The following is a 17,146-nucleotide window of genomic DNA, read 5'->3' on the forward strand; positions in this document are numbered from 1 at the left end:
TGCAAAATCCTATTGTCATTCAAAACTCAATCAGACCTACCCCAGCACCACCCCTCTTTCCAGCAATTTTTTAGTGTAAGCTTTCCTGAATATTTTGATCTAACACAAGCATCCCAGCCGTTCAACAAACAAGATATTCCACATCTTAGCTCCAGGCATTTTATGGTCCTCCATGCTAGCAATGTTCCCTTCTCCTCTCTATATTCTTGTTTCTTCACTCCCAGATAAAAATCCCATTTTCTATAGGAAACTGTCAAGATATTTGGAAGCATTCCATTTCCCAAAGCTAACACCCAGCAAAGCAGGCTGTGTCCTGAGCTTGGCATAAGAACAATCCTTTGAGCTCTGGATGAGCTCACCCTCTGGATGACCCTCAGCCTTAATAAAATCACAGAATTGCTTCCCACTGGCAACAGGTGGTCTCTGGACTTGGAGAAACATGAAGTCCTGCTAGGAATCAAACTTATGACACCGTGCCTGTGACCCCTCACCGTCAGGGCTCCAGCTCACTTTGAAGCCATAGGTATCAGTATCTTGGGCCTCTCCACTGCAGGAGAATTGTTTTCCTCACTCTGAAATTAATTAAACTTCTGTTTGTACCCTGACTTTCCTGTCTCAAGCCTGCTCTGTTCGGTTCCAGCCACCGGTAGTAAGAGGCTGGTTCCAGTCGGGTTGACAAAGCCTTCCCAATCCCTCTTAATTTTAGTATCTTCTTCTGTTAATTATTTCCCCTTTATCCTGTATAAAGTTCATCTGTGTGTATTTGTTTGCCTGTTGTCTTCCCCACTGGATAGTGAGCTCCTTGGGATTTTGCTGTTTCATATTGCCGGGGTTTGATATCCGGCACATCTTCACCGTTTTAAGCCTTGCTTCACACTGGCAATAGTCAATGACAAGTAAAGATCACAGACATTGGATCAGTGTGGGCTTCGGTCTCTAGAGGAATGCTTGCCTCCGGTTGCCTTGGGCTGGCTGACAATGCGGAGTCAGAGAATGTGGCTTCTGGATGTGCTCCTCGTACCCAGGCGAGTCCTCCTCAGGAAAGGCAGTTCATTTCCCTTGGGCCTTTGGCTCCTAAATCTGTGATTTCTACAGTGCCCCATAGGCTCCACAGGCATGACCCTGGGGTGAGATGGCAGCTGGCACTGGAGGATGAACCGAAATCATGCCGCTAGGGAGGCGGGGGAGGGAGGGTGTGAATACGGGGAAAGGGGAGAGGGGAGAAAGTTTTAAAAAGTTTGTGGCTACTTGCCCCAGTGTCTTCCGAACCGGGTCACGGAAAGTTAACGCCAGAAAAAGTTAAAGCCTGAAAGGATTAAAGCCAGCGGTCACTTGGTCCTGAGTTCTGTTTTTTATAGATGAACAAAGTGAAGCTGGAGCCTGGAAGTAACTTTCCCAATGAGAGCGCTTCCCTTTCTATTACAACAGGCGAGCAGTCCGGCCAGACCACCCAGCAGAGCGCCCTGCCCCAGCATGGGAGGCCACCGGCACTGGCACCCACCGCCGCTCCCAAGGAGGCGAGCCTTCGGCAGGAGGGACTGCTACGTGGGAACCGCCCGGCCTACACCTGCATCCCCGCTCCCAGAGGACTTTAAGGATTCGCCGCATCGGATGATGGCGGATGGGAGGGTGGGCAGAAGAAACTCGGCAGTCCCACAACGTGCACGCTTCCCTCCCCCGGGGCCACCCCGGTACTTACCGCCGTCCAGGTTCCGCATGCCGATGGTGCCTCCGGTGTAGATGGCTAACAGCCTCCGCACAGAATCCCCCGACCGCGCCATGGCCAGCCTGGTCCCCGAATGCCTGGGCCCCTGAGAGGGGCCGGGGAAACTATCCCCAAAGGGTGCCCGCCTCCGCCCCGCCCCCATTCCCCGGGGCCAGATAGGCTGCATCCTCCTCCCCATCCCGGACAGAAACGGAAGGTGGAGGAGGGAGGCTCCTACCCATTCCCCCCACCCTCTGGGAAGAGAGGGCTGACTCGGGAGCTAGTTCTGTTACTCTTCCTGCAGAAAGGCCCAGTTCTGCCCGCGGCCACCACTGACCCCCACTTCCTGATAGCGGGCTCAAACAAAGGAACGCTGATTTTAGTTAGCATCAGGTGGTCAGATTAGGAAATTGTCACTTACCTCCTCCCACTCCATTCATCCACCTTGAGCTAGCCACAACCCTCCCTCGAGGCTAAGGAGTTTCCTTGAACCTAAGAATTCTTAGGATCAGGTTAGTGGACTGGAATAGTCTTTCAAATTTGCTTAGTTTTACACTGTAGCTGTTACAAAATTATTTACCTAATTCTATTTACTTAACTCAGAATCAATGCTTACGAGTCTCAGACTTCTCTGAAATTGTCCCCTTTCTTACAGCACAATTGTATTCTATTATGTTCGAACCCAATAATTTATTCAACCACTCCTCAGCTGATTAGGGATTCCCCTACTTTCCATTTCTTTGGCACCACCACAAAAAGTCGCTGCAAATATTTGTGTTCTTGTGGGACCTCCTCATTGACCTCTTTGTAGGTCTAGAAATGGTATAGTTGGATGCAAGGACCTGCAGCTTTTTATCAAAGCAATTTTAACCAGATCTGCTTCTCAGACCTTATCAGAGTCACTTTTCACCCAAGGACTAAAGGGTTCCAGTTCAAAGACCCAATTTGGGAATGATATCGAAAGATAACACCTCAGCACAAAACAGACAAAATTCTGGTGCATTCAAGAGGCTGTCTGCCATTTGAATTCCAGAAGGTGAAATCCATAAACTTGACATCAGGAAATGGGGGATGGGGATGAAGAGGTGATGGTCTGGAACTTGAGCTACCCCAATCCCCTGAGAAATTAATCCTTGCCCCATTTATTCGTATCCTTTCTATTATTAACCTAGACATAAAGAAATGGCAGTGAAAATTAAAGATGCAGATGGATTGTCCTATTGTATGAATAGCACAAAACCGGTGCAATTAAAATTAAGAGATACACAATGTTTTCAAGTGTCCACCTGAAGTCAGAAGGACTTGAATTCAAATCTGGCCTCAGACACTTAATACGGCCTAGCTGTGTGACCCTGGGCAAGTCACTTAACCCCAATTGCCTCAGCAATATATATGTGTGTGTGTGTGTGTGTGTGTGTGTGTGTGTGTGTATAAAAGCAAAAAAAACATTCCTCAATAGAATCAGTGGTCAAAAGGATATGAGCAGGCAGTTCTTAAAGAAATACAAATTATCAAAAGCCAAATGAAATAACTCCAAATAAACTAACAAAAAAAAAAAGAAAATTATAAAAATTCTGGAATTCCAGAGCACACCTGTCAGATTGGTAAAAATAACAATTAAAAAAAAATGACAATTGTTGGAGGGACTATGGGAGCTGATGTTGGTGGAGGAATTGAGATTGACTACCATTCTGAAAGGAATTTAAAACTATTCTCCAAAATTCACCTGTGTGTACTTTTGAGCCACTACTAGGCCTAACCCAAAAGCATCAAAAAACAGAGAAAGGATTTTGTCAAAGAAAATAACAACAATAATACATTCTACAATTATGCTCAAATCTTTTTTATTGAATTTTTTTTGAATTTTTATTGAATTTAACATGAATCAATATCTAAGTCATTCTGGCCTAAAAAGAAATGTCCAAGCTAGCTCTACTCCATGACAATTTAAGGTAGTAGGAATCTTGAAGAAAGATCATAAAATGTAAAAATATAATTTGGGGTTAACTTTCCAAAACTACGCAGTTCTTTCCTGACCACTTCCCTCAGGAATTTTTAAGTCTATCTTAAGAAAGACAGAACTCAACAATAAACATTTAAACTCCTAAAATGTATCCAGCACTGTGCCAAGTACTGGGGATACAAAAAGAGGTAAAAAGTTCCTGCTTACAGCCTAAGGGGAAGACAACATGTAAACAAATATATGCAAAGCAAACTATATACAGGCTAAATAGGAAATAATTAATAAAGGGAAGAATTTGAGAATTAAGACAAATTAGGGAAGGCTTCCTAAGGAAGATAGGATTTTAATTAGGACTTAATGGAAGCCAAGAAAGCCACTAGGAAGCACAGGAATAGAAAGCATTCCAGGAATGGTTACAGCAAGAGATAGCACCCAGAGCTGAGAGATAGAGTATGTTGTTCACTGAACAACTAGGAGGCCATTGTCACTAGATTAAAGAGTATATGGTGGAGAGTGCCTTTCCAGAAGACTGGAAATGTAGAAGGGGGATAAATTATGAGATTTTTGTATGCCAAATAGAGCATTTTGTATTTGATCCTGGAGACAACAAGAAGTGACCGGAGTTTATTGAGCATAAGAGTAACAGGATCAGTCTGAATGGAGTGGGGGGGAGAAGGGGAAGAAAGAGACTTGAGGCAAGCAAACTTATCATCAGTTTATTGCAATCAGATTGCAATAATCAATGTATAAAGTAATGAGAGCCTGCACAAGAGTGTTGACTGATGTGATTGTAACCAGCAGACCACCTAGTCCAGCAAATGACCTTAGAAATAGGCTCCAAGTTGCCTGTTTTAAGAATCTCTGCATTTAGATTATCTCATCTTAATTTACATTTTATGGCCAATTACTCTGGCCTAAGCTTACCTAACTACTCCCCACCTCTACTTCTAAGCCATAAAATTAGCATATCAGTGACATCTGAAAGCTAATGAGTAACTGTAGTGAAATGCCTAACCTAACCACCCCAACTCTCCCTCTAAGATCAATGCTCTATAAAACAATGTTTGGTCCCCCACTTCTTTGGCTAAACTGGATTTTGGAATTTAGCCTGCAACTCAATAGCATGATAATAAAATCTTTCCCTCTTGATTTGGAGATAATATAAGCCTACAAATTCTTTTGAAATATCGCATGACATCAATTCAGAACCCCAATATTTTGGGAGTTCAGTACTTCTGCACCCCAACAGAGGAAGTACATTCAAGAGATGTTGCGAAAGTGAAATTTGCAGGCCTTGGCAGGAATTTAGATATGGGAAGTGATGAATAAAACCAACAGATAATTGAACGCAATAACTGCTAGATTCTGTCATCAACTATGACAGATTCATAGCCTCTCAGAAATATGGTGACCCAAGGCAACTCCAATAAACCTGTGAGGGCAAATGCAATCCACATCCAAAGAAAAAACTATGGAGACTGAATGAGGATTAAAGTGTGTGAAACAGAGATAAGGTGAAGAGCTTACTGGAATATGTGAATTCTTTTTCTGTATTTTATTTTCATTATTTCTGTGTTTCCCCTATGAACTGTATAATATGTGCAGGCCCATATGTACTTGAGCCTTGACCAGCTATCTCTGAAGCCTGAAGGCCTGATTTTCTGTTTCCTAGAAATCAGGTGATTTCAGGGAAATTGAAACCTTCCATTCCAATCTCTCTGATAGCAACAACCAATTAGATGCTTCCCCCTCCCCTTTCTCAATGCTCTCTTACTTGTGATGGAATCTCTTATGTAAAAGCTGTGTATCTTTACTACTTTACTACTTTGTATACTGTATTTGTATACTGTGTATCTTTACTACTTTAGTCCTCTTTCTCTTTCTCTTTCCCTTATCTTGTGATAGAACAGCTCATTCTATTTTGAGTGATCTCTGAGTAGTCATTTTGGGTAAAGGTCATCTACATCCTACACAAAAGAATACCATTTTCACCTTTTTTTTTTCTTTTTTCATGATTCTTCCCTTTTGTCTGATTTTTCTTTCACAACATTACTAATATTAAATGATTAAATATTAAATTAATAAGTATAATCTATATCAGATTGCTTGCTGTTTTGAGAAGGGGGGATATAAGGAAAAGAAGGGGAAAATGGAATTCAAAATCTTACAAAAATGAATGTAGTTTACAACATTCATTTTTGTAAGATTTTGAATTCCAAATTTACTTATAATTGGAAAAAAGTAAAATACTATTAAGTGAAAAATAAATTAATGGTGTGGGGGGGAAATATGGGAGGTGAGAGATAATGAGGAATCCAAAATGGTTCCTAGAGTTTAAGCCTAAGAGACTGGAAAGATGGTATTGTCATGTACAATAATAGAAAAAGTAGCAGTGGGGAGGGTTAGGGAGAAAGATGACAAGTTCTGTTTGGAATATATTGACTTTAAGACATCTAATATAGATGTTCAATTTGGAATATCTTGAGCAATTGGAGTTATAAAATTGAGAGTCAACATTGAGTTTAAATCCATGGGAGCTGATAAACTCACTAAGTGAGGTTGCATAGGGATATGTAAAAAACAATTCACTTGGCCCCCCACTCTATTCCAATCAGTATTAGTCAGTTTGCTGTGATTCTATAGGGCTAGTGATTATAAATTCTGTATGTTAGACCCCAGAGCTTTGAGCTGCAGATTATAAATTCACTTGCTTCATCATAGGAAGCTAAGTATCAGTGCTCCACATTTGTTTTTCCTTGTTATGGTGACCAAGTCCATCATGACAGAGGTGACTCAATGACATAGAAAGTCCTTATTTTTGCAATTCCAGACTATTCTCATTTTATCCAACATGAGCAGGTGACTATCTTATGACCACTTAATCAATGGTGATGACCCAGCCTGAGATGCCCTCCTCCACCTTCCAATATAGCTGATGTTTTGTTTGGGTTTGGTTTTTTTGGCCTGAAAAACGATGGGATTCTGTACTTTATATAGCCTCTTTAGAATGTTCAGATATCAAATCTGGCATCAAGCCTTATAAAAATAAGGCCCTTGGAAGAATGGGTATCTCAGATCGTGAAGAAGATCAGAGAGAATCGTGGACTGTTTAAGAAAGTGCCATTGACTCAGAGCTCTACTTCAGTCTCTTTTACTATAGATTGAACAATTTTAATCCTCATGTTGTTAAGGCATATTACTGAGATGTGTGGACCTCAATCTCTTTTTTTTTTTTTTTTTTTTTTGAGGCTGGGGTTAGGTTAAGTGACTTGCCCAGGGTCACACAGCTAGAGCGTGTTAAGTGTCTGAGACCAGATTTGAACTCCCGTCCTCCTGAATTCAAGGCTGGTGCTCTATCCACCGCGCCACCTAGCTGCCCCGACCTCAATCTCTTTAGGCCAGCCCCTGCAAAGGACCCAAAAAGGAAGTGTACTCCAGGTCAAATTTCTGCTGATGGCTCCCCAATGGACAATGGCCCTGTGAAGCTGGACTACCCTCTCTCTATCTGTACTCAGTTTGAGGTAAGTAGTCTCTCTGAGCTAAAGATTCATGAGTCTATCTTGATTTACTCTAAATTCATTTTCTTTAAGAAAGCTTCCCCATTGGGCTAAGAAGGACTTCTGAATTTGTGACTAATTTATCTAAATTTATAAGCTCCAGAGCATTCAAATTCCATTTTTATAAAAAATTATATGGCCATAATTTAAACTTTTAAAATATTGGCTATTGGTTTGTAGCCAAAAATTTTTTCCCTCTGGTTTTTCTTACTTTCATTTTACTAAGATTAAGGGTATTCAACCAGCAGAGAAAATGCTAGTTCCTTGTTTTTAGCCAGCTAAACTAGAACTTTCTTTCAGCAAGGTCAAAACAACTTTTTTTTCCCTTTAAAATTCTTTTAAGTTTATTTCACTTATATTTATAAGTTTAAGTCAGTCACTGACAAACAAAGCTAAAATTTTAGGAAGTCTTAAAAGAAAGTTATTAATTTTGCTGAATATTCAGTTATAAAGGACCTTTAGGCTCCAGTTGACTGGCTTTGGGACCATAGAGGTTAATGCCAGAAATTTAGAATTGGAAATTTTGGAGAATTTGCCAAAATAAACCCCTAAATATTACAGCTATTGTTGTTGGATAAGAACTTCCGCATAAATGGAACTCAGGTGGATAAGAAAATCTCCTCCAATTGTTCATAATTGAATGGGGACCATCTCTAGCATCTTCAGTGGGAAATTTCTCAGATAAGTCAAAAGGTGGGTACCTGGGGAATCTAGTCCATTTCCCTCAAAAGTTCCTCCTAAGAGTGCGACTATAAGAAGACAAATGCATCTTCCAGGATTCCCAATGGGATTAGAGTGTAGATTCCTTAAACAGGGATGACAAGAAAGTTATTAAACTGTGTAAAGTTTGGTTGGAGAATACAAAGAATTTGAGGGATTGTTTTGTCCAAAATGCGTAACTTTTGATTACTTAGAAAGTTATAGAATTGTATTGAATAATCTCCCAAATCAGCTTAGAACAAATAAACTGATGATTATCACTAAATCCTTCATCAGTCTCAATTTTTCTTCCTGTGATGATACTTTGGCAAAAAATCTGAACATATCCTTTTATCACTATTATATCTGTATCCCAAAGAGATCATAAAAAAAGAAAGGACTCAGGGCAGCTAAGTGGTATAGTGGATAGAGCACCAGAGCTAAGTTCAAATTTGGTCTCAGACATTTAACACTTCCTAGCTGTGTGACCTTGAGCAAGTCACTTAACCCCAGCCTCAGGAAAAAAAAAAAGGAAAAGACAACAGCAGTCCTTTTTGTGGTGACAAAGAATTGGAAATTGAGAAAATGCTCATCAATTGGGGAATGGCTAAATAAGTTGTTATGAATGTAAAAATGTAATTCCACTTTTTTTTCCTTTTTCATGGTTTTTCCCTTTTGTTTTTATTCTTTTTTCACAATATAACTAATGTGGAGATGTTTAATTTGATTATGCTTGTATAATCTATATCAATTGGTTTGCTGTCTCGGAGTGGGGTGGGAAGGAAAGGAAGAGAAAATAATTGGAACTCAAAATCTTATAAAAGTGAATGTTGAAAACTAAAAAAAAAAAAAAGAATGATAAAATAGAATTATATTGGAAAGAAAAGATGAAAAGAGAAATAACTACATAAAAGAAAAGTGAAAAAGATTTTTTAAAAATTTTTAAAAACTTATAGACTTCTAAAATCACAAACCCTGAGGTGCTTATAGAGGAAGTTGAATAGCCAATGTTAACCTAGTGCTTTACGATTTACAAAATACTTTATAAATATTATCTCATTTGATTCTCATAACTCAGGGAGATTTGTGTTACTGTTTCAAGTGACTAGGCATTGGGGAAACAGACCTGGGAGCCCCAGTCTAAGAGCCAGACCAGTGCTGAATCATTTAGTGAAATTGGGAAGAGAGATTTCTGGCAAATTAAAAGCTAATTGACATTCAAATTCCCCACCAATTTTTTAGTTTCTCAAGAGCTTCTTTTAAGGTCTCCAGTGGCTATGGCTGCATAAATTCTTCCCTCATTAAACAATATTTTAACTTTAACTTTCAAAAGAGAAGTTACAGTCCTTGGGTGAGGTGGGTGGGGAGGCAATGATCTTATCTAGGCAATTTAGTTTAGTTATCCCCAAAGAGATCTTTTTCTAAAATAGAACACCTCTGTCGTATAAACACTGCTATAGAAATATAAAACAAAATAAATTCTTATATTGGTAAAGTCCAGAAATGAATTTCTTATACTGTATATAATAATGTGAATTACATTTTTCTTTATCTGTCATCTAGAATCATGGTTAATTATTTGCTAATCAGATTTCTTAAGTCTTTCAAAATTATTCATTTTTACAATGTTATACATTGTACTTTTGATTCTTCCCACTTCATTCTGAATCAATTCATACAAGATTTTCCCTATCTCTTTGAAACCATCATTTGTTTTGTTATCCTTCAATGGAGTTCTCAGCATACAGGTACTCCCTTTCATTGTATTTTGCTTGTTTGTTTTGCCTCCACAAAAAGAACTACAAAAAAATCTGGTAAGTAATGGAACTATTTCCTCTTTCTTTGAAATAGCAGGATTCAAGACCACCCCTCTCTTCTTAATCCTTTCTTTTTTACTATTAGAAGACATTTTGTTTTCCAGTGCTAAAGCCCAGTAAGCAAGCTGTGCCCTGAACTTGGCATAAAAACAGTCTTTTGCTCTAACCTTCTAGATGAACACTATTATAATTAAATGACAGAACTTATGACTCCTAAGCTTGAATAAGCACCAACAGATCTAGACACAAGCCCTTCATGGACTTTTTGTCACTAGACAATTTTGCCTCATTGTTGCTATTGTGCCTCATCATAGTTGCTATTCTATACTGTTTGATTCTTTATCCTACCACAAATTTATAAATCAAGATTTAGCCACACTGCCTCAGGTCATCTTCTAGAGGAGATAGATGATGGACTAACATGCAGAATAAGAAATTCATTTTTGGACTGATTTCTTTCCACCTATGGAATAAAAGAAAGCTTTTTTGTTTTTAAACCTATGTGAGCTCATTGCTATCTTTGGAGTTTATACTGGTTGCAAAACCTTAATGACACTTTGATCATTTGTTCCCAGAGCTGACAAAACTCTTTGGGGTATAAGTTTAGCAACAGTGTAATTGAGTCAAAGAATACTTAGTGTTTAATAATATGTTTATAATTTCAAATTGCTTTCTAAAATGGTTGGATCTATTCACAGTCCCACCAATAGTGTATCAATGTGCCTGTTTTTCCCCAGTTTCATTTTAGGGCTAGGCTTTGGGGAGGTGGGGGTGGGGAAGTACACTTTTGACAATCTGATAATTGTGAGGGAGAACCTCAGAATTGCTGAAATTTTCATTACTTGAATTACCAGTGATTTGGAGAATTTTCTAATTATTTGTGATTAAGAGCATTTTTTCATTTGAACATCAATAGCTTTGATTTCTTTATCTGAAAACTGCTCTTCCTATCTCTCCACTATTTATCAACTGATGAATAACTCTTATTCTTATAAATTTGAATCCACTCTCTATAATTCCCTATATTTATAGCTATATAATATAGATAGCCTAAATTTCTTTCCTTGATAACTGCTTCTTCATATCCTTAGATCATTTATCAACTAGGGAATAGTTTCTATTCTTATAAATTTAAATCAGTTTCTTAAATATTTTAGAAATAAAATCTCTTTTTTAGAGAAATTTGCTGCACAATTTTTTTCAGTTAATTGCTTCCTTTCTAATTTAAGCTATATTGGATTGTTTATTCAAAAACTTTAATTTCATGTAATCAGAATTGTCCATTTTATTTTCTGTGATCTTGTCTATCACTTCTTTGGTCATGAATTTTGTCTCTATCCTTGGATCTAACCTATGATATGACCATTTATGTCTAAGTCATGCATTCATTTGGAGTATGTCTTGGTAAGGATTGGTAAGATGTGTTGCTTTAAACACAATTTCTTCCATACTGCTCTCCAGTTTTCCTTGCAGCTTTTATCAGAGTGAATGATTATCCCATGAATTAAGGCCAAGTTTCCTTGAGATTTGTGACCTTTATTGCCTCCATATGAGTTGTTTATTTCTCTTTTTCGTTCTACAAAATAAGCCTTTGCTCGGTATGGCCAAAAATAAATGAATTAATTTAGATAGTGTTGTCATTTTTATTAACTTGCTTAACCTATTAATAAGCAATTAATATTTGCCCAGCTATATAGGTTTGTCTTTATTTCTTTTTTTTTTCCAGCTACAAAACATGTATTGTCAACCAAAACATTTCTAAATTTGCCGTATCCAAAAAATTACCTTAATTTGCATTGAGTTCTTCACTTTTTTTTTCCCCACAAAGCAACTGGAGTTAAGTGACTTGCCCAGGATCACATAGCTGTAAGGGTCAACTGTCTGAGATCATATTTGAACTCAGGTCTTCCTGTTTCCAAGGCCACTACTCTATCCAGTATGCCATGTAGCTGCCCCACTCATCACTTCATTGTTGGGAGGTGAGTGGCATGTTTCATTTATTTTCAGTTCCAAATTTTCCATCTACCCCCACTTCTTCTACCCATTTAGAAGGCAAAAAATAAAAAAATAAAACTCATTAAAAATATGAAGTCATACAAAAAAAGTTTCCACATTAGCTATATTGGGGAGAGAGCAGAGAGACAAAGAGATAGAGAATATTTCAATACACAATCTGAATCTAACTAAACTGTATATGGAGGTGAAGAATATTTTTCATCATGACTCTTGGAATTATGGTAAATCATTGTTTTGATCAGCATTACTAAGCCTTTAACATTAGATTATTTTTATAATATTGTCTTTACTATATAGATTGTTTTCCTGGTTCAAATCACTTCATTTTGCATCAGTTCATATAGGTCTTTTCTACAACTATCTCCATTGTTTCTTATACTACAAAAGAATTCTATCACATTCAAATGCTATTACTTGTTCAGCTATTCCCCAATTTATAGCATCCCCTCATTTTCCAATTCTTTGCCACCATAAAAAGAGTTGCTGTAAATATTTTTATATGTGCCGATCCTTTTTGGGTCAATGGATGTGCACAGTTTAATAGTTTGAGGAGCACAGTTCCAAATTGCTTTCCAGAATAGTTGGACTAATTTGCAGCTCTACCAACAATATATTCATGTACCTATTTTCCCACAAACCCTTCAGCATTTGTCATTCTCCTTTTCTTTCATTTTGTTGATCTGATGGATTTATACCTCAAGTTGTTTTAATTGGCATGTTCCAATTTGCAATTTTCCAATATTTCTGATTAAAAGCATTTTTCATTTGAACATTGATAGCTTTGATTTCTTCATCTGAAAACTGCCTCTTCCTATCTCTCAACCATTTATCAACTGAGGAATAACTTTTATTCTTATAAATTTGAATCCATTCCCTTCAGAAATGAGACTTTTATCAGAGAAACTTGTTGCTAAAATTATTCTCTCATTTACCTACTTCTTTTCTAATTTTAGCTGCTTTTCTATTTTATATGTGCAAATACTTTTTAATTTTTTTATAATCAAAATTGTTCATTTCACCTTCTGGAATCCTCTCTAATTCTCATTTGGTCATGAATTCTTCCCCTATCCATAAATATAAGTAATTCTTCTTTATTTGTTTATGATGTCACCTTTTATGTGTAGGTCATAAACCCTTTTGAAAATCATCTTGGCTTCTTATGTGAGATATTGGTCTATACTTTGTGCCAAATAGCTTTACATTTTCCCCACGAGTTTTTATTGAACAGGGAGTTCTTAGTCTAATAGATGGGATGTATTTAGATTTAGCAAAAGAAAGTTCACTGTGCTTATTTGCCTCTGTATGTTTTATACCTGATTTGTTCCACCAAATTGTTTGATGGTTGCTTCTATGTAATATAGTTTCAGCATACTCTAATGAAAATAAAAACTCTCAAGAAAAATAAAGTTAAAAGAGAGAGTAAACGTATGCTCCAATCTATATTCAGATACAATCAGTTTCTTTTTTCGGTATGAATAAGATTTTTCATGATAAGTCCTTCAAGAATAGACGTGGACCATTGTACTACTGAGAATAGCAAAGCCATTTATAGTTGGTCATCCCAGAACATTGCTACTACTTTGTATAAAGTACATTTCACTTTGCTTGAATTCATGAAGAACTTTCCAGGTTTTTTATTTTTGTTTTTTGGAGACCATCCTGCTCATCATTTCCCATAGAACAATAATATTTCACCACAAACACATACTACACTTTATTCAGTCATTCCCCAGTTGATAACATCCTCTCAATTTCCAATTTTTTACCCTGAAAAAAAGAAAAGCTATAAAATTTTTTTATACATGTAGGCCATTTTCTTTTTAAAAATATCTCTTTTGGTATTCATGTCTAGTCAAAATAGACAATTAAATTATATTATATTAATAGGTTTTACACAAACAAAACCAACAGAAACAGGATTAAAAGGAAAATACAAACCTGGGGAAAATATTTATAGCCAATGTTTCTGATAAAGGCCTCATTTCTAAAATACATAAAGAACTGTGTCAAATTTATAAGTATATAAGTCATTCCCTAATTGATAAATGATCAAAGGATTTGAATAGACAATTTTCAGGTGACAAAATTAAAGCCATCTGTAGTCATGAAAAAATGCTCTAAATCACTATTGATTAGAGAAATGCAAATTAAAACAATTCTAAAGTACCACCTCACACTTCTCAGATTGGCTAAGATGACAAGAAAAGATATTGATAAATGGTGGAGGGGCTGGGGGAAAACTGAGACACTGATTCATTGTTGGTGGAGTTGTGAAAAGGATCCAACCATTCTGGAGCACACTCTGGAACTATGCCCAAAAAGCTATAAAACTGTGCACACCCTTTGATCCAGCAGTGTCTCTACTGGGCCTTATTCTAAGGAAATCATAAAGAAGGGGAAAAGACCCACATGTACAGAAATGTTTGTGGCAACTCTTTTTGTAGTAGCAAAGAAATGGAAAATGAATAGATGACTATCAATTGGGGAATGGCTGAACAAGTTGCATTTTCAGATAATGGAATATTATTGTTCTATAAAAAATGATGAACCAGCTGATTTTAGAAAGAACTGGAAAGGTTTACATAAACTGATACTGTGCCAAATGAGCAGAACCAGGAATACATTGTTCACAATAATATAAGAATAGGTGATGATTAACTATGAAAGACTTGGTTCTTCTCCGTGGTTCAGTGATTCAAATCAGTCACAATAGTCTTTCCACAGAAAATGCCTTCTGCACCCACAAAAAGAACTGTGGAGATTGAATGTAAATCAACACATGCTATATTCACTTCTTTTTTTGTTTTTTTTTTCTCTCCCATGATTTTTTTCCATTTGCTCTAATTTTTCTGTCCCAACATGATTCAAAAAACAATGTGCATTAAAAATAAATGTTGCTAGTAGATAATGAGGAAACCAAATTATTCTTTGCAGATGATATGATGGTATACTTAGAGAACCCTCAAGAATCAACTAAAAACTATTAGAAATAATCCACAACTTTAGCAAAGTTGCAGGATACAAAATAAATCCACGTAAATCATCAGCATTTTTATATATCACTAACAAAATCTAAAAGCAAGAGATACAAAAAGAAATTCCATTCTGTTGATAGCATAAAATATTTGGGAATCTATCTGCCAAGGGAAAGTCAGGAACTATATGAGCAAAACTGCAAAACACTTTCCACACAAATAAAGTCAGATCTAAACAATTGGAAAAATATCAATCCTAGCTGTGTGACCCTGGGCAAGTCACTTAACCCCAGCCTCAAAAAAAAAAAAAAAAAAAAGAGAGAGAGAGAGAGAGAGAGAAAGGAAAAATATCAAATACTCTTGGATAGATTGAGTGAATATAATAAAGATGATAATACTCCCTAAACTAATCTATTTAGTGCTATAGGAATCAAACTTCTAAGAAACTATTTTACTGACCTAGAAAAAATAACAACAAAATTCATCTGGAAGAACAAAAGGTCAAGAATTTCAAAGGAATTAATGAAGAGAAAAGCAAATGAAGGTGGCCTAGCTCTACCAGACCTAAAACTATATTATAAAGCAGCAATCATCAAAGCCAAATTTGGTAGTGGCTAAGAAATAGAGTTAATCAGTGGAATAGGTTAGGTTCACAGAACAAAATAGTCAATGACTATAACAATCTAGTATTTGACAAACCTAAAGGCCTCAGCTTTTGGGATAAGAAGTCACTAATTAAAACTGCTGGGAAAATTGGAAACTTGTATAGCAGAAAGTAGGCATAAACCCACACCTAATACCATATACCAAGATAAGGTTGAAATGGTTTTATGATCTAGACATAAACAGTGAGATCATAAATAAATTAGAGGAACATAGGATAGTTTACCTCTCAAACCTGTGGAGGAGGAAGGAATTTGTGATCAAAGGAGAACTAGAGATCACAAATAGAAAATTCTGATTGTATTAAGTTAAAAAGTTTTTGTACAAACAAAATGAATGCAGATAAGATTAGAAGGGAAGCAATAAACTGGGAAAACATTTTTACATTCAAAGGTTCTGATAAAAACTTCATTTCTAAAATATATAGTGAATTGACTCAAATTTATACTAATTCAAGCCATTCTCCAATTGATAAATGGTCAAAGGATATGAACAGACAATTTTCAAATGAAGAAATTGAAACTATTTCTGTTCATATGAAAGGGTGTTCCAAATCATTATTGATCAGAGAAATGCAAATTAAGACAACTCTGAGATACTAAAATACACCTGTCAGATTGCCTAAAATGACAGGAAAAGATAATGACAAATGTTGGAGAGGATGTGGAAAAACTGGGACACTGATACATTGTTGGTGGAATTGTGAACGGATCCAACCATTCTGGAGAGCAGTTTGGAACTATGTTCAAAAAGTTATCAAACTGTGCATACCCTTTGATCCAGCAATCACCCTTCTCCCTCCCAATATCCAGTTCCCCTTCTATTTTGCTGCAGGGTAAGATAGATTCCTATGACTATATTAAACATGTGTATTATTTCCTCTGAGACAGTTCTATGAGAATAGTAAGATTTACTCATTTATCATCTTCTGCTCTTCCTCTCTATTGTAAAAGCTGTTTCTTGCCCTCTTTTTTTATGGCAGATAATTTACACTATTCCACTTCTCCCTTTCCCTTTCTCTCAGTACATTTCTCACCTCTTAATTGCATCATTTTTAAAGATAATATTGCTTCATATTCAACTCACACTTGTGCTCTCTGTCTATATATACTCCTTCTAACTGCTATAACAATGAGAAAATTCTAATGAGCTTTAAGTTTCATCCTCCCATGAATGAATACAAATAGATAAACTTTATTAAGTCCTTTATGATATCACTTTCCTGATTACCTTCCTATGCTTCTCCAGAGTTCTTTATTTAAAAATCAAGTTTTCCATTCAGTTCTGGCCTTCTCATCATAAATGCTTGAAAACCCTCTGTTTTTCTGAATGACCACCTTTTCCTCTGAAAGATTATACTCAGTTTTCCTGAGTGGGTAATTCTTGCTCATAATCCTAGTTCCATTGCTCTCCAGAATATCATATTCCAAGCCTCCCAGTCCTTTAATGTAGAATCTACTGAATCTTGTGTTATTTTGACTGTGACTCCACTATACTTGAATTGTTTCTTTCTGGATGCTTGTAATATTTTCTCCCTGACCTGAGAATTCTGGAATTTAGCTATAATACTCCTGGGAGTTTTCATTTTGGGATTTTTTCAGGAGGTGATTGATGGATTCTTTCAACTTTTTTTTTACCCTATGGTTTTCCTTGATAATTTCTTGAAAGATCATGTCCAAGCTATTTTTTTTTGATCATGACTTTCAGATAGACCAATAATTTAAAAATTGTCTCTTCTGGATCTATTTTCC

General features: G+C 36.5%; 1 protein-coding gene across 2 annotated transcripts in view; it reads right to left on the bottom strand.

Moving 5' to 3' along the window:
- The window catches only part of ASPG (asparaginase), a 123,980-nt gene extending 121,739 nt beyond the window's left edge, over positions 1 to 2,241 (bottom strand). The window contains exon 1 of one of the 2 annotated variants that reach the window (XM_074291058.1): positions 2,127 to 2,241. In XM_074291058.1, the coding sequence (XP_074147159.1) occupies positions 2,127 to 2,145 (19 nt within the window). In that variant the 5' untranslated portion in view covers positions 2,146 to 2,241. Of the gene's footprint in view, positions 1 to 1,699; positions 1,905 to 2,126 lie in introns of those variants that run through there. The other variant, XM_074291057.1, reaches the window with a different exon arrangement.
- Between the last annotated feature and the right edge of the window lie 14,905 nt (positions 2,242 to 17,146).

Source organism: Sminthopsis crassicaudata, chromosome 2 (genome assembly GCF_048593235.1).
Source record: "Sminthopsis crassicaudata isolate SCR6 chromosome 2, ASM4859323v1, whole genome shotgun sequence".
NCBI classification, from domain to species: domain Eukaryota; kingdom Metazoa; phylum Chordata; class Mammalia; order Dasyuromorphia; family Dasyuridae; genus Sminthopsis; species Sminthopsis crassicaudata.